The sequence below is a fragment of the Triplophysa rosa genome, linkage group LG21 (assembly GCF_024868665.1).
Source record: "Triplophysa rosa linkage group LG21, Trosa_1v2, whole genome shotgun sequence".
NCBI classification, from domain to species: Eukaryota; Metazoa; Chordata; class Actinopteri; order Cypriniformes; family Nemacheilidae; genus Triplophysa; species Triplophysa rosa.
The window spans coordinates 6,277,160-6,301,931 of record NC_079910.1 but is presented as its reverse complement, the minus strand read 5'-3'; the positions used below and the strand labels follow the sequence as shown (position 1 = coordinate 6,301,931).

The window sequence follows — 24,772 nt, the reverse complement described above, 5'->3', positions numbered from 1 at the left end:
AAAATGCAAACATGTCAACTGTGTCTTAACGGTCTAAATTAGAGAAATAAAAAGTTACTTTTTGTAAACGGTAAAAAATACAATAATTACTGAAAGGTCGTTGACATTTACATTCAATTGCATTCTAATGAAGTTCATAATAATTCCTTTGTAAATAATATGGCCATCACTCCTGATGCCCCCATAATGAATTACACAGATATGGGACATAATATAATATCCGTCCATTAAAAAAAAAACACGATGACAACTATAACAAGAGTCAAGTCAAGATCATATTTCGCTCTGAAGACTTTATAACAGTTCTGCGTGACACATACGGACAGAAAACAGCCTCATACTTCTTATGAATCTGTATGTGTGTGAGGGAAAGAGAGCACAAAAGTCCTCGTAAGTAAGATGAATGAGGCTTCACCAGCAGTGGGATTCATGTTGGGAGATGTGTGCCTGTGTGGGTGGTTGTGTGGGAGGACTGCATATGTGTGTGCGTGTGTGTAGGGATTCAGTCTAGGCTGTGAGCTGATGAGGTAGACAGAGGAGAATGTTGAATATGTTGATGTTTTGGCAGAAGCACAGTCCCAGTGTGTGTGTGTGTGTAGTGCTGTTAAAATCATTAGCTTTCTTTTCTGTCGTCCTTTATTGTTTTATTCCGGCGACATGTCAAAAACCAGATCACACGCAACATCAGTGTTGAGGAATATACATAAAATTATGATTAGCTTGTTTGTTGAATTTCTTTTGAAAAAGTAATCAACTAAGCTACTAACAAAAAGAAGCTATTAAAGGGAATATTTTTCAATAAATGAATCTCAAGTAGTGTGACAACAGCAAATAAATGTTTGTTTGTAAAAATCATTTTTTACATACTAAAAATTATTTTCAGTTTTTCTTAGTTTACTATTTATAGCTAGCATAATGATCATCACTACTAACAACAATTTCTCCCAAATATCAAATCAAAATATTGTTTCTATTTGCATTTATTTGCAGAAAATGAAAACTGGAGAAACAGATAAAAACAACAGAAACGATTCTCTGGATTTTTTCAGACCTCAAATACAGCAAAAGTTCATATTCACTTTTAAGCAATACAACACTAATATTTGTACATGCGTTTAGGAAAAGTTCAAAAAGTCTAGAAATGGTGATTAAATGAAAATTTGGAATGGTCTCTTAATTTTTTTCGCGGTTGTATGTACATACAGTATAGTAGACACACAGCATAAACAACAAAGCTCTCCTCAAAGACTCGAAATTCGACTTTTCACTCACACAGTCAGAGCCATACATCAAACCATGTGTTAAGGGTCCATTAAGCCTTGCGTATGTTTGCTCCATGTTTTCCTTTAAAACATTTGTTCAGCGTTTTCCTCTAACAGAGAGTCAACGAGTAAGTGTATGTTGACATCAGAGAGAAAATGAGAGTTTAAATGCAGGAAATAGTTTTCTGTGCACCGCCGGGCTCCCGCTGAAACACGCACAGGAAAGTGCTGTGAAACGTTTCCATACAAAGATCACGCCTGTATGCCGTGGATAAAGGGCAGAGAAGACAGCGTGTGTTTGACCTTTGAGGTTACCGCGGGCTTAGAACATCTCGCCGGTAATCCACCGAACCTGCTCTGTACTGAACCAAAACCGCCAGAACAAGAAACACTTTATCCCTGCGATCCAGACATCACACACCAGGACTCTGTCCTGCTTTCAATTACCGTAAGAAACTATGCAGTGTTGAACGCGGGCTGTACTGCACTAAGGCTGATTTCCTGTTCTGAAAGGCCCTATTTATCAGCTAATATGTCGCTGCTTCACTCGTGTACTTTTGGGTGTATTTTTCTTTCTTTCCGTCCGTCTGTCGGTCTGTCTTACCTCCTGTTCCATTGGTTGTGATGTGGTTGCTGAGGATGCTCTTATCCAGTTTGGAGGTGCAGTCGGTGCCACTGTTCACGGAGTGCTGTGGATCTGTTAGTTCCTGCATCTCCAAGGCCCTGCGACAGACATATTCAACTCTTTATTAAAGACAAAGGTTCTTTTCTGCTCCTCCATAAAGTAAACTCACTTCAATAAGTCAATTTGGAATTCCAGTGCTCCATTATGGACAGTAAGCCAAAACGGTTTACCTTCACGTCTCTTCAATGATTATTTTAACACATGAACTCATAAAAGCATTGCTTTAGATAAAGTGTGTGACACTGCTGGACACTAAACAGGTCATTAAAAAAGCATCATCCACATTTTATAAATACAGATACAGATTTATGATTGTATAAGAACCACACACACCTACACATGCATAAACACTAGAATAATATAATGACAGTCGATAATAGACAACCGCTTCTATGGCATAAACATCTGTATGAGTGTATTTCAAAGTAGACGGTGCTCAGACACACATCAAGACAGCAAAGACAGTTTGTTTTATTGAGGTACTGTGAAGCTGTCTGCTTTACACCCACTCACACACAATGACTTTAACATGCCTCTCTCTCTTTTTATCTCTCACTCTGTCTTGATGTGAACAAAATCACTCGGCTCCCACGGTTCACTGGCATACACGTTCATAAATAACACGTTAAATGGATTTTACTGGATATTCGTTCTGCATAGAAACACTAGATGAGGTGCGTTCACATTACCTGTGGTCTACTGGGTCTGGAGCGTGCGAATCAGCGGTAGATTTCTTCAGCTGTGAAAGGACAAGAGATATGGATTGGTTTCTGATCCAGTGTATAAAGAAAACATTCAGTTCTCAATCTGCAGTGATTTTTCAATGAAATCTGTTTAATGAATTGCAATAATTGTTGTGGCTAATGTGACCATATAAGCATTATAGGCATTAAAGAAAATCATAAAATGCTAAGTCTATTTTATTAGCTCCTTCGAAGATGGCAAGTCTCACTGATTTCATCAAGTGCACGGAGAAGAATAAAAATAAGAAAGTTGCAGAAATAATGGAAAATGATTCAATGTTATTATTTAACAGGTGGACTGGTGTACTGTACATTCACCCTTACCCAATGAAGCAAAACACAGTTGTCAGTTGTCCATTTGTTATTCAATTGGGCATTTCTGAATTTTATTCTGAAAATAAATAGGTTTACAAGCCCACTTACTTTTTAACCCCTTCCAACCACCTGTGCTGACAAGCTAGTCTGTCACATCCCTGACAATCATTTAACAGAAGACTGTGCTTCATGGATTAATATCTTGCTGTCAATCACTAAGTGCTCAATCGCTAAGATCTCACAAGTTATGAAAAAGTGCAGTATTGTGCAGTGTTACGGACAAAACTCCTGCGTTTGGGCAAAGGAGGGAATTTAAGGAACATATCTGAGAATAATGACAGTCACATCTGCCATTAAACCCACGTCAGTCTCAAACACTGTGAGAATGTAGACTATTAGAAATGTGCAGAGCTTTCGCAGACAACCTTCTCTAAATCTCTCTCTCTCTCTGCATTCTTTCCCATTCTGGAAGTATGTTTCAATACGGTTTCTCTGTCATGCTCAATCTGTCTCAATCCTGTGGTAATAAAACTACAGCTGAGGTGTCTCTCTTTGAATTTGTTCTTGTGGTTTTAAAATCTTTCTCTCTTTTACTTACCATTTTCTCACTCAATCTACTGTATCTGTCTATTTGTTTGTTTCAATGTTTTGTTTCTCTCTCTCTCTCTCTCTGATGGTGAATTATGTAAACAGAATGAATAGAGGGATCAAAGAGTGCCACAATTTTAAAAGTCTATAAACTTCTCACAATCAATTTACACAGTTCACCCCTCCCATCTGACACATCTGCGGTCCTAATTGAAAACACGCGTGCGGACCTGTGAGAGCACATGCACGTATACATGTGTGTGTCAGATGTAGCGTGTGGTTTTGGCCAGAACGTTTGGAGTGTGTGGAGCTGTCGCTGAATAAAATTCTTGAAAAACACACATGTACGCTGTTGCATGTGTACTTACGTCTGGACAGAAATCGCCTCACAGCATTTTCTGTCCTTTAAAGGGATAGTTCACCCAAAAATGAAAACTCTCACATCATTTTCTCACCCTTAGGTTGCTCCAAACCTGTATAAATTTCTTTGTTGATTTAAACACAAAGGAAGATATTTGGAAGAATGTACGGGTCTCATCCCCATTGACTCCCATAGTATTTATTATGTCTACTATGGCAGTAAATGGGGGATGAGATCTGTTTGCTTACTGACATTCTTCCACATATCTTCCTTTGTGTTCAGCTGAATAAAGAAATTTATACAGGTTTGAAACAACCTGAGGTTGAATAAATGACAGAATTGTTTTTTTTGGGTGAACTAACCTTTTAAGACATGAGACTTTCATTTATATCTTAATAATTGTTTTTTGGCTTTTATATGTGCTGAGAAGAGACACACCCAATAACAGTCTCTTCAAATTAGCCAGACACATTTAGGGTGATGAAGGTCAGATTGTGCAGGGCTCTAAACCTACTGTAAATCTTAATTTGATTGTAACCAGAGCCATTGAGAGAGAGTTGAGCCAACGGAAGTTCGAAATTTCTGCGTGTCACGTGATTCATGGCACCTTCAGATAGTTCCAGGAAGTTATGTTTTCTCTTTAAATGCTTTATTTGTTTATTCATTAAATGACTTACGTCTTTAAATGGGTTAAAAGTTTACCCGCAGCTCAATGCGTTACTGGTAACTTCCGGGAACTTTTGAGAGGCTCCATGAACCGCCATTGCTGTGAAAAAACTGTTCCATTGGAGTCAACGGAGTTGACGCGACTCTCTCTCTCAATGGCTCTGATTGTAACTACATCCCTGTCCAGCAGCATCTGTGCTCTTAGAGCGGTTAATATACCAAATACTGCCTTCATTTACTCACACTCATGTTGTTCCAAAGAGAAAGAAAGTCTTCACTTTATATTCATTTACAAAGTGAAATTAGTCATTCTTTGGCACGTGGTTTTGAAAAACAACTAAATAAAATGTGAAATGATTACATATAAACAAAGTCCTTATTTCAGCCTATTTGCAAGCTCGTGACAAACACATCCATAGACTTATGGGCACAGAAACAGCTAACGCACACACATGCACAAACAGAGAGCGAAAACAGTCCTCTTTTTCTTGTTCTTTTCCGCGCTTTCAGTATTCTGGTTATCAGCGCTGTAACTTTATACTCTTCCTTTCATGTAAAATACATTGTTACCTGTGCCCCCCCACCCCTCAACACACACACATTTCAGCATATGCCCCTGGGAGGTGTAAGATTATCTGATGTGTCCCCTCCCAAAACACTCTTCTCTAAAGGCAGGGGAACGCAAAAAAGAGAGGAAGAGAGAGAAAGAAAAAGGAAATAGAAAAGAGACTGGGCAAAGGATTGTGGGTATGCGCACACACACAACATGTCTAACGCTGGTGTTTTTCAGAGTCTTCCGATCAGGTGACATTGGCTTACGTTGTTCTGTTTTTCTGGGAAGATGACAACTCCCTAAGGACATCAACAAGAAAATGAGGAATTGAAACTAAAATTAGAAAAAGCGTGCACACACATTTAAACCTTGGATGCCCATTCAGCATCTTTTCAGGTTATCAATTGTAAACTGATCTAATCGTGCAGTTTTCACAAGATCAGGCTTGGGTTAAATTTATTATTAACACAATAATATATACTGTATATAATAATTTCAATTTCCCACATTTTTAACTGAAGTAATTTGTTCAATGTTAAAACACTTTTTTCAACTATTATTTTAGTATAATTCACACAAAACTGCCATCTGCAATATTCCTCTTAGCATCAAAAAGTTAAAAAATGACTTAACATGTGAGAATAAATTTAAGGGAAAATTAAAATAAATCTACTCTTTCCAAAATGTCCTGTTTTTTTACATCACTGTATATTATATTACAGTATATTCATCAAAATTAGATAAATTGAGTATTCCAACATTCAATAAATTTGGTATTCCCAAAGACCTATGACTTCTGGAATAAATATGTTTTTGATCAATCGAGTGCACTAAATTAACCATCATTCAGCTCATGTGTTGGACTGCTTTGTTTCCATGTCAACCTGGTGTATGAAGTTAGAATGTTATATTCAGCCAAGGGAAAGGGGTCAGAAGGAAACTGAACACCAGGCCAAGCCCTATAGCCAGACACACCTTCACAGCTTTGAATGAGTGAGCGTGTGTGTGCATATGTGCGTGCTTTCTTGTGCGACACTGCCTTTTCTTGCATTGGCTCATTGATTCACCTATCTTTGTACAGCAACCAGTGTTTACACCAACAATTCTCTGTACATGTGCACTGGAGTGTGTGTGTGTGTGTGTTCACCTTATGAAATGAGCTGAAACTTTATATAAAAAAGCACTCTAGCATTAAAGTGTTCCCTTCCCCTCTGATTGCGGCAGAAAAAAATGCTGATTAATTATTCATGAGTTCTTGTGCTTGTGTCAGCCTTTCGTTAATTATTCAAATTAATCTCATTAACGAAAGGCCGGGTTTCAGCAGCATTTAATTAAATGATGAATTGCTTCCCAGATGTCGCTGTGCTTGTTAAATAATGTGCTCAGCCTGGACCCAAACCTGTCAACCACGTCTTGACCCAAAAGGCTGGACATACTACATGACTTATTCGCAAAGCTGTATAATGAATATTTACTGGATACTCGTTTACAAAGCTGTAAAATGTGGTGAGTTGAGTGTATATGAAGGGTTGATAGAAAAATGCTGCTTTTACTGATGTGTTTATCTTCTCCAAAAGTAAAAACGATGACATAAAATGAACAACTCCCGTAAGATTTGACTTGATTTGCAGCATAAGAGACAAGCAACAGGTGTAAAGCTCAAATAACCAGGAGGAGGATGAGAATTCAGAGATATTTATTTAGAGATATTTGTTTAGTTAGTTAGTTTAGAGATAAACTATATATGCATTTTGGATTATTGCTTTCATCTGTATGTTTCGAATGTAAGATCAGAAAGATTGTTTTTCTCCAAAAAGTAACATTAGTGCGACAATGCTAAACAGAAATGAAATAACTAACCGCATAAACATACACAGTTAAAGTGACAGCTCACCCAAAAATGAAAACTCTGTCATCATTTACTTCCTGTCATTTCAAACCTGTATGGCTTTCTTCCGCAGAACACAATAGAAAATATTTTGAAGAATGTTGTTAACTGGAACCCATTTACTTGCATTGGTTTTGTATCATACAATAGAAGTATATGGGTGCCACTGCTTTTTGGTTACCAACATTCTTCAAAATATCTTCTTTTGTGTTCTGCAGAAGAAAGACATACGGGTTTGAAATTACAAGGGTGAGTACATGATGACAGAATTTTCATTTTTGGGTGAACTATCACTTTGGGTGAACTAACTACATTTCAAATGTTACTTAGTACAAGCTGGCCAACTTAGGCAGATGCCAACACAGACAGGTGGCATGATATGCCTTCATTTTCAAAAACTGTTAATGAAACCATGAAAAGTAATTTTGTAAATTTTAAAATCACAGGCCATCTACCTCTTGAACAGTTAAATGTTCTACTGTGCAATAAAACACGTGCAATACACAACTCATATTTATTATACATATGTTGTTGATATAATATTCAGCTATCCACATTCCCCTGCATAACTTGTATATAACACAGTATAATTTGTATATAGCACATCTGTACATCCAATATACTGCCTATTGTCCTTTTGTCTAATATTGTCCTTTCTGTCAAATGTGTATTGTCTCTCACATATTTATTTTTTACGTTTTGTTACCTGTGCCTTGTCACTTTTTTAACATGTACGTGCACTGGAAGCTTCTGTCACTAAGACAAATTCCTTGTGTGCCCAAGCACACTTGGCAATAAAGCTCTTTCTGATTCTGATGTGTGTAATAACCAATTTTCTGTGTTGGGTCAACTCTTGATACCCCACATACAGACATTTCTGTAGAAAATGAGTAAATATTACCACGTCACTTCATTAGCTTTCAACACCTGAATGCTCTTCACATCTACTTTTTTCATGTATATGTGGATGTTGATCAAATTTAACCAGAACGGCATAAACACATGAATCTAGTGCCCTTCATTCTTTTCACATCTCCTTGTCTCTTACTCTCTTTCTTCCTCTTGGTCGGTGTGTGTATCTGTGTGTTAGGGAGTGAGAGAGTGTGTGTAACCTGAGTCCTCTCTCTCTGTCTGTGGTCTCTGCTCTGGGGCTTTGGGGCACAGACTGCACCAGAGGAAAAAGCTGCTGCTACACAACCCCCCCACCCCCTTTTCATTTTACTCCTCTGCTATTTTTCCTCCACAACCAAAAGCATTGATCCCCTGAGTCACAAAATACCCCTTCCACCCACACCTCAATCTCCATCTTCCTCCATTTACCCCAGATCTGTGTCTTTCTTCTGGATTATGGATGGCTGTCTTTTCCAAAGCGTGCGGATAAAAACACTCGCAAATGTACACATGCCCATATGAAAAGGAAAACCAGAGCAACCCCAATATGTCAGCGTGGCAACACAAAAGCAGGTCTGTTATAATCATTAATCGAATCTTCAAATGAAATCTAAACATAATAGATGAGGTTTTACGACGGTTTTCCAGGGACTTAAAAATAAAGTTTTAAATAAATAGAAATGAATTGTCTGCTAACAGACACTATGGGACGACAGGCTAAAAGCGTTCCAACATTGTGTAGCGTGTAAGTTTATGCATGCGCGTGTGTGTGTGAGACACATACTGGCCATATGGCTACTGTGCTCAACACTTCAGCTCACATCTGTTGTGTATTAAAGACCAAACACTGCCCAGTACACACCTGGGTGGCCCATACATATTTTTTATACCCACTAACAATTTAAATTACAAGATCAAACTTTTCAATCATGGCACAGAATAGAGTTTAGTGGTCTGCACACGTCCAAATGTACACCTATAAACACCCCAAAGACGCTTCTTTATATTACTATGCACATTTACACATCTACACTGACAGAATCCAAAACTCATTTGTATGAATCATTTTTTGGAGTAATGCTAAATTCTAAAAAAAAAAAACAAGACAGATCCAGAACACATTTATATAGCTGAAGTGTGTTGATGTTCACTTACAATCTGGTCATTCAGCTCCTGTGAATTCTCCATCAGTTGAACTTCCAGTTTTCCCAAGTACAGTCCAGACACCTGCAAATCGAAGATGCTTTAAAATCACAAAATATAAACAAACAGTCATCTCCCTTTGTCTCTCCTCCTTTGTCTCTGACTCCCTTTGTATGTGTGTGTAGGAGGGGAAGAAAGAAATCTGCTAACTTCACTGTATCATGGACAAATAGGCTGAAGTAAATATCGTTTACAGAAGTAAACATTAAACAATGGGCACAGAGAACTGTAGCACACACACGTAAATGTACATAAACACGCAAAAGACAAACTCATAGTGGTGCATGACAGCAGTCACATCTAACCACAATTTTGGCCCGGGACCAAAATTAACATTCACCAAGTGCCAAATGCATGTGAAAATTGTGAGTGAAAACAGAGCGTCTTGTTACAACAAATCTACCATCGGAAATGTACCTTTAATGGGCTCTTTTCTCCAGAACGTCATGTGGTGACACATGTGTAACACACTTTGCATGCATCAAACCTCCAAACGATTATAATCTACAGACGTCATTTCATTTTACTTACAGTTATACAAGGTCAGTAAAAATTATTTCTGGCAGGTAAATGTTGTTAGTCCATCTACAATTTGCAAGTTAATTTTGGACGCAGCGACTCTGGAGAACCCCTGACTATCCATCCAAATCTTTCTCTCTTCCCATCCTTCTCCCATCATTTAAAAGCTTAAAACTTCTGTAAATTGCTTTGAAATCTCCAGAGACCTCTGTAATGAAAAGCGGTCTTATTCAGAAACTCTTTGAAAGGCTTTGAAAACCTTAGGATGAGGAGAATAGCTTTGTTCTCTGTCCTGCAGCAGGTACCAGACCTGTGGCTTATAAATGTTTCTGTAATGTGTTGCATTTTTAACATTAAATGTGTGTTTCAGAGTATGGGGAGATGAAATTTCTCTAAAAGTGTCTGCTGCACAGCCTATGTAAAAATGTTTGCAAGCTAACCTCAAGGAAGTGCCTCTTCAAAAGTCACAAAATTCAAGTCATAAAATTATTTCACATGACTGAATCACCATGACAACATTAGGTTACAGTGACAAAAGTCATTTGTAAGGGTCAGATAGGGTACAAATAGCTCAAATGCATAAAACAATGAACTAAAAACTCTTTATTGAAACCTAAAAATGGTAAAAGCTGTATTTTAGAGGCGTGGTATATCAATTACTATTACATTACATTTTTGAACAATAGATGTGAATGGGAAGTCTCCGCATAGATATGTATGCTTGCCTGTGTGTGTGTACAGATTTGGCTGTACTTGTTACTAGAGACAAATTTTTAAAAATATAGTGAAACTTTTTCGCGTTAATAAACTAAAGCGTATAAATCTGCCAAATACCGTTTTAGTCTAAATCTAATAATGTTGTAGGTTTGTATGAGGTTTAAGGTTAGGGGACAGAACATTAGTCTGGTATGAAAACAATGACTCTATGAGACATAAGAAAGAGAGAGCGAGAGGGAGGGGGAGGAGGTTGAAGGACACAGTTTGAAGAGCAGATCATTTGAATTTTTCATTTGCTTGGTGAAGCTGTGTTCTGAAATTCTAGCCTTTAATGCTCAGGCAGGAGAATGAGCCGAGCAACATTGATTTTTACTGTTATCACTCAGTGCCCTCTGTGCCTACTGTCCTGCAACACACACACACACACACACACGCAAACACACACACACACACACACACACACACACACACACACACCGCACACACACACCACAACACACACACACCAACGACACATGCGCACACACACACACGCTAGCGAGCACACTGCACACACACACACGCACACACACACGCACAGCACACACACACACGCACACACACACACACACACACACGCACACACACACGCACACACACACACACACACACACACACAGGTCCGTCTCAAAGCGCACACACACCAAGGATATTTTCTATTCCTTAAACCGAACCCTCACACGAACTTGTTCACATTATTGAAGTATGATTTGGCCAATTTATGAACCAAGTGATGAGCACATAAAGTGTCCTAACAAGACACCGTGTAATATATTAGCGGGAAAATGTGTTTTATCCTTAGCCGAACCCTTTGCAAAGTTAACCATGACCCAACAACAACAACAATTTAACACATCATGGCATTTGTGGCAAAACCATAGTTTAACCACAAATTGACCATTACCAGCAATCGTAGTTTAGCATAAAATTTGTAATAAGACTATGGTAATATAAATATCAGCCTTTCTTTTTTCGTAAATCTTTACCTAAAACGGTTTACTTGGTTACTAGACTTTTATTATAACAAAAGGGAACTACTACAGACAGGCCACAGAAGAAATTACATTATAGGCCTACTTTCAACCACATCATGAATTTGTTGTGATGTTACTATTGAGATATCTTAACTGTTTTGCCTTCATGCCAACAATTATACATGATTTAATTTATTTTCTAAAGAAAACGTGTGATTTTTCACTTAGATCGTGTTCTCTCAAAATAACAAAGACTGGCACAACGAATTGCTGCTATTGTCATGAAAGCACGCGAAGCCTTTAGTGGCGAGGCATTCTGCGCGCGATTCGACACAGCCGCGGCACGAGCGCAACGCACAGGAAAGCCAAATACGCCAAATCCTTCGTTTTCCTCCATTTAAATCATCAGCTCTCCACTGTCAAAACACACCGCCTATTAAACAAGCGAGACAACTGGTTTTAATTGGAGGAAGAGTTTCTATCTCTGAGGGAATATTTTTTATTTAATGCGTTCAGTGTAGTGATTTCATTATTCCATTTATAGCCAGCCTATTAAGTTGAATGACATTTCCTAATTTGTTTTCTTTCGCCCACGTGTGATCAAAATCCAGTTATCCTTCCCCTGCAAATGTATGACAAAAACAGATATAAATGTGGGCAGATGCTTTTAATGCCAATTATGCAGTGTTTGATCAGTATGTGAAACCACGACAGGTGATTGCAAGTGACCCTTTATATAATAACGGAATGAATAAACAATATTTTGAGGTGAATTATTAGTAAATAATGTTTTGTTTCTTTTTGATTTAATAGGCTAATAAATGCATCAAATGTTTAAAGCAAATAAAACTAACAATTATTTTTATCATAAAAGTCTTCAATTTTTGCCACTATTAAATAAAATAATCCTTATAAAAAATAAAAAGCAATGTTAAACTCTCATTTACTGCAGGCCTAATCGTAATTAGTTGTGATTCTCCCAAAAGTTTGTCTATCTGACTGACTGACGCTTAAAACATTTAAAGGACCGATCCAGTGTTATCTTCTGTAATTGTTGGCTAATGCATTCCATCTTATTACCAGCCAGCAGAGAGACCTGTGTGAATTATTTCGTGTTAAGTGTGTAATCTAATCCGGTCTCTTTCTCCGGTATCGGGTTTAGGCCCGAGCTGGTATCGACAGCGCGAGAAAGCGGCCAATGGCCAACGCGCAATGAAGCGGCTTCAGTGTCGGCATGATATTCCCGTTTCCTCCATATCAAATACAAACACAAACTCCACGTGCATGGGAAAACGGACATGGCACGCGCGATCCAAACGGACACGGGAATCAATCAAATTCAGAGCCCTCTCCTCTGGAGCACAGAAATAGAGTCGACACTCAACATAATTAAAAACGTATTTAGTACATGAATACATTACTTTTATTTTTGATTTATTTGAAAACTATTTAAAGATATATCACCACACCATATCAAATATAAAGTAGACAACTATGGAATAAAAGGAAAAAATAACAGAATAAAGGCAAAAAAACATTTTAAACAGAACTGACAATATAGTACACAGAGAAATGACATCACTTTAATGTGCGCTATTAAAAACTACATAATAATTATAACGCAACAGGTGTCAATTAAAGCAGCAAAGTGGACTTAACATTGAAATTACAAATAGCTGACTGATACGACTAAATTAATTCTTAAACTCTTGCACGATTCGTATTATCTTAAGGCGTTTAAATGTCTCAGGCGTGAGCAGGTGTCCCACAGCTTTTACACATTGTCCGTTACCAAATCAATATTCAATAAAACAAAAACTTTAAAATATTTGTTGAGCGATAAAAGTGACTGACAATTCATTAAAATGGTTACTTTACTTACTTTTAGGAGTTATGCAGTCCTAAGATTTCCAAACTCTTTAGAAGGTACGTGCGCGTCGCTGCATTCGCTGTGTTGACATGCTCATCCAAAAATATTCAAGTGCTCGAGCTGATTGTGGCGCGAGGAACAGCTCGCGCCAGACAGTGCACGCGCTGTCAGTGAGGCTGACGGTGAAGTCCTACCTAAGTTCATGAGAGCTTCACTGTTCGCAACGGAGCGGAACGCTCCAACAGACCGACGCTATAACCCAAACCCCGTGGAGCGCTTCCTTGCCTCGGCCGTGCAGATACCACGAGTTAATGTTTTCGGTTAATTTACGCCCCTGAAGTTAACTCGAGTACACGCGCACTCCGTGGTCTACTTCATTATTAAAGTTCTCCACAGCGACGGAGCGAGAGCGCTCAAGGATGCGCATGCGCGCAGCTGCCATGCGGAGTGCTGCTGTTGGCTCGCGCCCAAGCTAGTAATGGGGCACAGCGCAAGGGCTGGGGACGCCAGGATGAGACTCGTATTAATAGTTTGGTCCAAGTGATCAGCTCTGTATTATTTACAACCACAAAATAACTAATTCGACCAAGGCAATGAGGGAAGGAATGACTGAGAGAATGATACAGCCCAGCTTCTTTATGAACCAGACCCCACACCAAGAAGAAAATGATGCTCTAGAACACCATGTTATGCTTTTTTGACTGACACACTTACAGAACAAAAACAAGAAATTCATGCTGTTGCGTGGAATGTACTAGCAGGGGGTTGCTGTTGTTCTGCAGTCTTAACTCCACATGCTCCATGAGAATTTGGCTCCATAAACAACATTTCTCCAAACTCCCAACACTTTAGGGAGGCTCACACACCTCTCTTTGACTTATTTTAAAGAGCAAACCGTTGGAAGACCATTCAGATAATATGGAAAGCAAACTGTTGAAAGCTACTTATTAAAGAAGATGGCACAAAGGTCTTTAGGAGCAAGTGCAGGCTGGCTGTTCTTTTTGGGCTGGGGGGCTAACATGCAGCTCAGAGGGGTCTTATTTATAGACCTGCGCAGAACTTTTGGCTGCACACTGCAGTGTGCTGACGCGGTATAACCAGAAGATGCCTGTCAAACAAAGAATAAAAATACACCAAGAGGGGCGCGAACGGGGTTGCATCTGGCACCCTGGCGTGAAGACCCACAGTTTATGCCCCCTCCCCCAAAGAGCATGAATAAACCTGCGTTGCTCAGACATTGTGCAATAAGCACTTGAAATACAAGCGGTGTGTAAAATCTTCATCTAAAGCCTCAGATATGGATGTTATTATTTTACAATGACTTTCTGTACTACTGTTTGGCTCTGTGTGTCTGTATAATGATTTAAAAGTGCGATTTGTTTTTAATGTAATCTGTCTCGACTGTAAATTATTACATGCATAGTTTCTCCCCAGCATTTTCAACAGTGATTCACGCATCACCGGGTGACTGTAATGAAAACACATCATTTAATAGATTTCATTAATAGTTCAAGAGCTGTAACTGTACTCCTGATAAGTATTGAGAAGGGAGGCAAGGGAGGACTGTGGTCACTGAGCCCCAGAGACAGGCTCCTTAAGCAGGCTAATGAAGTCGGCCCGGGCCGTGTGGGCTCTGATGGTTCCAGCAGCTGCGTGCTCGGTGAACAAAGGAAATATTTAACACCTCATAAATTCTGCTAATACCTGAAGAGAGGACCTCAGAAAAAATACGCTCACAATCTGAAGAGTGAATTCTGAGAGACAGGCAATCAACAAAGGCACGGACTGACAAGGAGAGTGACAGAATTGCTTTTGACAATTTTTACTCATGTAGACATTGTACTATAGCATTCAAAGTGTATCGTGCACAGCAAACAAATAGTGATCAACAAACACACTTTGTACGGCATAAGGATAGTAATATATCTAATTGGTGTTGTTGAGTGCAAAGGTCCAATCACGTTCTCAGATATGCAAGTTTCTGTGAATGAACCCTGTGACAATTTAATTTAAGGACTTTCAGTCAGGCACTCCCTAATTTACATTTGCACAACTGAGTTTAAACAACCACATACGACTAGATGATCAGAGGTGGGTAGTAACGCGCTACATTTACTTCGTTACATTTACTTGAGTAATATTTTGGAAAATATGTAATTTTTAAGTAAAATTAAAAGTGTGTACTTTTACTCTTGCTTGAGTAAATTTCTAATAGAAAATCTGTTTTCTATTAGAAAAAAAAACCTTACATTGCGTGACGTTCCTTAGTTCCTTCATTTTAAAATATGCTTTTTAAAACGCGTTGTTTATTTCAAGGTTGTCGTCTCTTTTTACGGGCATTCCCGAGTGATCGATTCTTTTGAGTCGATTCTTTTGAAAGCATTAATTGAACAATGGGCAAAACCATTTGAATAGGCTAATAAATCAGTTCAAATGATTTGTTCAGTTCGCAGCACGATCTGAATCATCTGAAGCAGGATTACTCACTCCTCGTAGCGCGAAACTTAAGAACACGCAGAACACAAAGAGCGTTGGATGAAGTGGATATTAATCTATATCTATACAATCAAAACTGCAAATGTGTCATATTGTTTGCTAGCAATGATAAATGCCCGCCATATGCGCGCACCCGCGCGACCTGTTCGTCAGACACAGCAACATGCGCGTTACCTGTCAGACACAGAGACTTGGGCTTGCAGAAATACACATTTGACGAACAGAAGGAAGAAAACTTGTTGATAGGCGTGTGGTTCACTGTTTACTGTATGTTTACAAGTAAGAGCGTTTCACAACACACACATGACACAACAAGAGAAAACATAAACTTTGTTCAAAAATGTGAATTTCATTTAAGAGAGCACTGCAGATGTTCTAGATCATCTTAGGAAATGCTCTGAGTTTAGTTCATGCTTTAGTTTGACATGGTCTATTATTCTAAATAAGTTGTGTAAACTACATTGGCATCCGGACTAGATGAAATTTAAAGAAATGCTTGTCTCTTCTGTGTTTGTCTATTCTTTAGTCTCTCTAGCATATTGCAAAGATATCTGCTTATGATAATTAAAAATATTGATTAAAATGTAATATTCAAATATTGGCGTTAATATTAATTTTATGTAGTAGGCCTATATAATCAGATACAAAGTAACTAAGTAACTAGCTACTTGAGTAGTTTTTTCATTGCATACTTTTTTACTTTTACTCAAGTAATTTTTAAACTAGTGACTTTTAATTTTACTTGAGTAACAATTTCTCTAGTTACTTGTACTTTTACTTGAGTAAAGATTTTGGCTGCTCTACCCACCTCTGAAGATGATCATAAGAGAATAGAGGAAAAAGAGAGACATACAGAGAGCCACATAAAGAGAGATAAGGGAGAAGAGTGACAGAGAGGAATTGTGTCTGTGTGTGTGTGTGCGTGTTCTGTCCAGCACCATTGTTATTTCATTAGGGTGTAGGATTACCTCCATTAACTCAGCATGTCGTTGGACCTAAAGAACCTCTCTCCCTCTCATGGACACATGGACTTTCCATTAAAGTATCACAAGGCAAGCCTAGTGCTAAATGAATAAAGCACTTGACATTCACCTTAAAGATGCAGGCTTCGCTCCTATATCGCTGCACACGAATGCAACAGTGACGCACTATATTTAATTGTACTTATTTGCCGTATTGGATTCGCTACAAACGTGTGTAGTTGTGTGCTGTTTGGTCGTGTATAATAGATTTGTTCTGTGCATGTTTTTGCACTCCAAATAAGAGCTGAATTTGGGTGTACAGTATGTTTGTGGACATAAATGTTTTATGTGCGTTCAATAGCATAGATGGTAATAATTAATAGGCTGTCTAATAACAGGAAAACGTAACATACCTCTATGGCCAGAGCATTACTTCACACCAGGGGATGCTGAACAGGGCCCTGACTGATTATGTGCCTCATGCACCCTCTCAATAGTTTCAAGACCATGAAGCACACTGGCAATTTCAATATATGCATCTCTGGTAAGACAAGTGCATATGAAGAGTTTGTTTCCAAAATGAGATATCTCCATTTTAAAAAAATTTCAAAAATCATATTTTTTATTATGTTATCATGTTTTTATTGTGTTAGTTAGCTGTATTTTTTTGAGTTAGTATGGCTTAAATCAAAACAAACCAACTGCAGTTTGATTGATATTAATTGGAATGCACAATAATAAAACATGATTTTTGATTTTTTTTAAAAACGGAGTTATCTCATTTTGGAAATAAAATAGGTCAACGCGATTCTTTTTTTTTCAGATTAATGCGTTAAAATATTTAACGCAATAAACGCAGCATCCGTTTATGTTGTCATTCTTCGTCTAGCGTTACATTATATAATCACACTCTCATTCATGTAAAGGCCTTTAAACCATTTAAGATTTTAAGTTGCTTTGATACGTTCAGTATAGATAGACAGCGCGGGGCCGAAGGCCGGTGATCCCTGAAGACTATAAAGTGTTTGAGATCTTAAGTCAATCTCTGTATATTTCCTACCTGTTAGACACGATAGCTCTCAATTATACTGTTTCAATGTTAAATGGCTATAATTAATGTTAAAATAAAGAAAAAACATCAGTTGCAATACTAATATCAGAATGTTGGCTTTCATTCATAAAATGATGTTGTTAAAGAAATCTGTTGTTTCATTCATTTGGAGACTTATTTAAAAACATAAATGTTATGTGCGATTAATCGTGATTGGCATTTTTGCTTTATTTGTACAGTTAAGTGAGAGAGAGGACAAGAAGCGAAGTGGGAGAGAGAAGGGGGTGGGTACGGGAAAGGACCACAAGACAGGAATCGAACCCGGGTCGCCCGATGGCGCAACTGCGCCACATGTCGGAGCACTGCCCACGAGGCTATCGGCTCTGACCAGATTAATTTTTTTAATCGATTGACAGCACTAAAATAAAATCTGCATATATGAATACATTTTTAAATGTTTTAGTATGTGTTTGTGTGGAGAAAAAAAGAACGTACCTTAAATCTCTTTTCAGAGACATTTTATGTCTGTTAGAACGACTGCTGAATGGATTCCACTATATTACAGTCTGTTGTATTGAACAAAACCACGTCTTCGACTGCCAATAGAACCTCACAAGTGGAATTGTTTGAGTGTGACTATTGAGCTATCCTCTGATGACCTCATGGCATCGTGTACACATCCTGCGAGTATGTACAAATTAGTGGGTTACCACAATTACAAGTTTATGAGTAGTCATTGTGATAAGGTAAAAAAGTGAATTTGATTATTTGTTAACCAATGAATCATCATCAGACAAAGTAAAACCAAAACAGTCATCATACCCACAAGCCCTGAAATGACGTGGACACAGTGGAATGCGCTTAATTCCCAGCATGCTTTGAGACCACGGCCCTGACTTCAACGTCCTGCAACAATGGCTATCTCCAAGGATAACACACGACTTGCCAATCTTGAAACTTCGCCTCTGATAGAATTCACACACAATGTGCTTCTGTCCAAAACCTGCAAGTAAAAACGTCCACCATGTTTTTATTACTAATGAGTTCATGAGGGGAAATATACACAAGGGTTAAATTAGCAAGGAGATGATCAGAAAGTAACTGCATGAAAGAGTGCGAAAACAGAGTTTCTTTTTTCCATTAGGGGAACATTCCTTCAACATGCTTTAATAATCCAACTAATTAGCCTTTTGTGCTTTAATTATAAACTTCCATCAGGAATATCCACAGAAATGTTTTGATTTGGATTCTAGGTGTGGTATATCTCCACAGCTAATGACCTCATGTTTGAAAGGTCCCCAATTACTACTGGCAGTGACGGTGAACAGGTCTGAATCAGCTCAGAAAGAACACATCTCACACGTCATAATTACCTATGACCTGCACCTGCAAATATGACCGTAAAAAATTCTGAAATGTCACTGTGAAATTAAATTGACAAATATGGGCCCTGTGTGGGCCTTATGGAACCGAATGAAGACAAGCCCTGACCCTTCACTTCATCAGAATGATGAATCAAAATAATACAGCAAAACAAAATAAGTTTCTAGGTTTCTATATTCACTTCTCTAGTTTCATGTCCACACATTCTTTTGACATCACCTGTCAAACTTGTCTAAAATTATAATAACTCGGTGGAATCCACCTCATGATTCCCACATCTAAACGTGTCTGGAGATCAAACATGACATACTGAAAGAACCGCATTTAAGTTTTAAACAGCCTCTTCATAATTCTCACGCCTCTTCTGTATGGAACAATTGTTGGATCTTTAGTCCAAAGTCCTCTTTATTCAGTTTGCACAGATGGTTCTCCGATATCCCGTCCACTTTATACCACCATAAAAATGGAATGATTATTAAATACATTTTTATAAAAAGAATTCTCTAAAAAAAGCCAGAATGCTCTGGAGCACCACAATTTAGCTCAAAACTACACAAACATTTACAGCAGATTCCATAAACACCACAAAACAAGCCAATTTGGAATAGGTAAGAAAATAATTCCAATTCCCTACTGTTATGCAACAATCATTGAAGGCTGAGCTGTGATATAGCAATAGAAATCTTGAATATACTAGAATAAGCTTTGAGACTGCCCTGTAAATCTTTGCTGTAGTTTTTGCAGCAGGTTTGCCAGTAGCTTACTGTAGATTTAATTACTACTTAATATACTTTCCAATTAGTACTGTTTTCAATTACTTTAATCAAAATTAAAACACTTTGACTTTTGAGATTTAAAATGAGCAAGAAGAGACTGACATTAGCAACACTGCAAAAAATGACATTCTTCCCAAGCATTTTTCTCTTGTTTTCTGTAAAAATATTTAAAACTTCCTAAATTACGATACATTTACATAACAAGAAAAGTGACCCAGATATTTAGTCTTGTTTTATGAAAGAAAAATATGTAAACTATGTAAGTTTATGCTTAAAACAAAATTGTACATTAAATCTACAGTAAGTTACTGGCAAACCTGCTGCGTTTTACAGCAAAGTTTTACAGTGTGTGTTTGGCTCACTGTTTATGTGTCTTTGATGATGGATCTGTTATACAGCACTTTTTGTTAAACAAAGATCTGTAATTCTCTTTGACTGCCCCAGTGTTTAACTGGTCACTGTCTACCAACCAAGGCTGCTGGTCTTTGACACCTGAATTTATTTCCTGTGTTTCATGTGTGCGGGTGCATTTATGCTAGAAAAACAAAGATCAAGGGAAAAAAGAAAAAGGATATCAACCCCTTAATTTACGATGCTTTAAACAAAAGGGATCATTTTAAAGAATAATAACACATACTGCCCATTCCCTGAATTGTACACATATATCTAAACATGTATGCAAACAGAAAAACCAACCTCTCTCTATTGGCGCCAACACTGACACACAGACCAAAGAGGGAGTCACTCTGTCATACAGAGGAGTAGACTGCTGGACAAACACTTTTTTGTTGTACATCTACTGCTTTGATCAATGACCATAACTACAAACTGGTGATGTCTAATTCAACAACAAATCATTCTTTTGGAAGGTTTAATTGATTTGCTACTTGTAAGTAACAAGAGTGGAAAAAACAACAATGTTGGAACAATTAAAAACATTTTAGGGCCTAACTAAAAAAACACAAATGATGATCAGCAGCGGTATTTAGCTAAAACGCCTTTTAAAGGAAAAAGAGCCCATACATTTTTGGTGGTCTTTTCAAAAATACACCAAAAACTACCATAGTGTATGGTTCTACTCTACTAGTATTTATTTAAATGCAATATAGACAGATATAGATTGAAAAATATTTTTAGTAAAGAACTGCATATACATATTTATATTTGAACCGATTGTGAGTTTAAAGACCATTCCTGCAGTCAAGTGACCTAATAATGACAGAGATGACTGTTTTAACCCCAGCGAGGCAGCCAGCGCATTGGCTCATATTTCAAGTAATGCCCTCACTTCTTTAACAAGGCTGTGACAGAAAAAGTGTGTGTGACTGTGACCTAAAACTGGCTGACAAGGACCAATCCATATCCTTGATTCAGGGGGTCATAGCTAATGCTATCATGAGAGTGCTAATGATTTTTTCATTAGCTAATAGAAGCTCAAGTTTCTTCTATGCTTGCGAGACTGTGTGAGAGAATTAAAGTCTGATAGAGAAAACTGAAATACTGTAAGTTTTATGAGGTATGTGTCATGTATAAAATCTATATTGCATTCTTTATGTAATGAATCCAGTTCTACAAATACATTTATTTTAGAATTCCCAGAGAAGCAATGAGCTCAGCACATATTATATAATTTACCATATGAGCTAAAACTGATTCTTAGATAGCCTTCACTAATAATTTTCTAACAATGTTTACTTACTGACCGTTTTATTGGAAACACTGTTTTTATTTCGCGCCTAGCCCGAAGTTATCTTCCGGTCTGTGTTTGTTGATTGGTCTGGCTAGTGGGTAATATTATAACTATTTATATTTGAGTTCATTTAGGTTAACATTAATTTATATTAATATTTTACTGTATAATAACTGTACTAAATAAACAATTTGTTTAATTTTATTATATATTAATGTCGTTAAATACAAAATTTGATGAATGGGTCGTGTAACTTTGTCTCGTTTAAGTTTAGCCAAGTAACAGTTCTTATACTGGTAACCCAAAATAATACTGGGTAGACACACTTTTAACTTGCTAGCTAATGTAATTTACTTGTTATTTCATTTGTTTATCAGAAATAATCTGCAGGGATTAATTATTACAAAAATTAATGATATAATTATAAAAATATAATTAATTAATATAATTGTATAATTATATTAATTATACAAAAGCGCACATGCGCAGTAACGTTTCTTTATGTTGTTGCTTTGAAACCGTCTATAGATATGTAGTTAGCTATGATTCATAGTTTCTTATGTGCAGGGAAATGTTCAAAATCTGCCTAAAGTAATCTTACACCTGCCATACAAAATGTCCTAAAACACACCCAAAAAACAAGGGATCCCAGGCACAAACAATGCACATGAATACACACACCCTCTCTTATTCATACAGTAGTTCAAAATGATTAACTTGCTTTACCTCTTTTTGCAATATTGGAATTACCTCTCTCTTTCTCTCTCTGTTAATGCATTCTTTTATGTCATCTCGAGTTTCCTGGATTCTGCCATCGCCGTGGTAACCCCTCCCTCCTCTGGTCCCTCAGGTCCTGCCGGATGGGATGCTTTTGTCTAGCTGCCACATTTTTGGGGTAAAATGATCCTGCCCCCTTCACACACACACACACACACACACACACACACACACACACACACACACACACACACACACACACACACACACACGCACACACACACACACACACACACAAAGTATTTGTACAAACTTGGCATCGTTTCAAAATTCTGGATTTAACAAGGAATAGAGAGATTACATAGAATGAGGAACTCACAATTACTCCTCAATGGTTCAGTCCACTGACCATATATTCATACACTTGTATATTAAATCATTACTCAAATTCATTCAAACGCGCTTGCACCATCTGCGAAGCAGGTCATCCCAGTCCTGAGTACCTCAACAGCTGCTAGGCACGCTCACAGGTAAGAGAGTAGGGACAGCAGGTGTGTAAGACAGTTTCAGAAATGTGTCTCAGTCTCTTTCACTTCCTGTCTGTCTCGCTTTTCATCCAATTGTATCATGTCTGTACTAGAGCATCCAAAATGGTATTGTTTTAAATATTGTTTTTTAGGTTTTATTTCTAATTCTGTAAACGTGTTTATGTCTGCGTTTAAGAACACAAGTCACTGAGGTGTGTATATTTGTTGAGCGTCAGAGCAGTGGTTCTCAAACTGGGGCCCCTAAGATGGATCCAGGGGGGCCACAGATTTTTGAAATATAGAAATGTATCATAAATTTTATGCAATCAAACATCAGAAAAATAAGCCCACCAACCAAAAGAATAGATGTTCCAGCATTGTATAACTGAATATGTTTTTGGTTTAATAAAAATTTTAAGTTTAAGATGATAAATCTTTATTTGGGAGGCCGCAAAGCAATGCACCCTACACAAAGGGGGCCTTACAACGAAAAAGTTTGAGAACCACTGCCCTAGAGGGTCATACCGTAATTCTCCAGTGTGTTGCCGCTGAACGTACGTCCCTGAACGTCTCTAGTTTCTCTCAGTAAATGATCTGATTAAAAAAACTGCTTTCAGCTTGTCCTTCCCAAAAACAGACAGCTTCAGAAAAAAAGGAACAGAAACAAAGAAAAAGAGTGAGTGAAACGAACACTTGGAAACAGGACAAAATAAGCCATACCAACGCCTGAAGCTAGAAACCACCAGACAATAGAAAACATGGCTGTGAATAACACACCCAAACAGACTTTGAAAGGACAATAAACAGGTAGTAAAACCTAAAACTATTGCTGTAATATATAAGAGTTGCATATAACTGTTGTATCTAAGAGAATAATAATAAATAGTTTGATCACTTAAAAATCGGATTAGTTCTGGATGTTTAGTCCTGTTTGATTTGAGTTTGGTTATATTTATAGTAGCTGTGTGCTAACCCAGGGGGGATCCGAAATGGCACTTAATAAATTACTGTTCCTGGCCAATAACTCTCAGTATTGATTTGTAAAGTGAAACCTGCTTAAGCTGTGACCTTTAGTGTCTCCCGAGGCATCATGGGAAATTTAGTTTAATTGATAGGAAGGCAGATGTGTGGATGACATCACCTCACAATTAATCAAGACAGCACATATTTATATCTCAGAAAAGTACTGATTCATGTCCTCTGTTTAAGATGTTTAAAATCAGCATCTTTTGACAAATTACAGTAAAAAAAAATAAAGGTTTTCACCATAATAGCTCAGATATCAACATTTGATGGTTTAAATACCCACGTCAGGTCAAGTATTTTAAAGCCTTTTTGCATTGTTTTCCATAGTCTGGTAGATGCCGCTTTCAAAATTGTCACATCAGTGATGGTTCATATTCCTCATAAATGGTTACATTAAAATATAATAACTATTTATTAATAACTAAAATATATGACTATTTTATGTTTTATAAAGAGCAATCCCTTCCATTTGTTGTGCATTTTACATTTATGCATTTGGCAGACACTTAAAAGCGACTTACGTTGCATTATACTATACATTTATGTATGTGCAATTCCTGGCATCGAACCATGACCTTGGCGTTGCTAACACCATGCTCGAACAGAGCCACAGGAAAGCTAACCTTATATTGCATCTGGTTTGTGCATTTTGATTCACAAAAATCCTACAAAATTGTCACTTTAAATAGAAAACGTGTGTAAAGTGATTTCCCAGTGGTTTAAGAAACTTGAAAATGTGTGAAAATGATACATGACCTTATGGCCTTAAAAACGGCAGCCTATCTGCCGGTTGTTAACTGTTGTGCCAGCTTTTAACACGGCCAATTTACCTCTCACAGATTTCACTACGTATCTCCAATGTCAGCGAAC

General features: G+C 37.6%; 1 protein-coding gene across 15 annotated transcripts in view; it reads right to left on the bottom strand.

Annotated features, from left to right (window-relative positions):
- Positions 1–23,435, bottom strand: part of eya4 (EYA transcriptional coactivator and phosphatase 4) — a 35,097-nt gene extending 11,662 nt beyond the window's left edge. For 8 of the 15 annotated variants that reach the window (XM_057363476.1, XM_057363462.1, XM_057363471.1 and 5 more), the window contains exons 1-4: positions 13,287–13,686; positions 9,108–9,179; positions 2,637–2,686; positions 1,867–1,985 (exon numbers count right to left, since the gene is read on the bottom strand). In XM_057363476.1, coding sequence (XP_057219459.1) covers positions 1,867–1,985; positions 2,637–2,686; positions 9,108–9,140 — 202 coding nt within the window. In that variant the 5' untranslated portion in view covers positions 9,141–9,179; positions 13,287–13,686. Of the gene's footprint in view, positions 1–1,866; positions 1,986–2,636; positions 2,687–9,107; positions 9,180–13,286; positions 13,688–22,382; positions 22,546–23,401 lie in introns of those variants that run through there. The other 7 variants (XM_057363466.1, XM_057363463.1, XM_057363467.1 and 4 more) reach the window with 2 other exon arrangements.
- Positions 23,436–24,772: the final 1,337 nt, after the last annotated feature.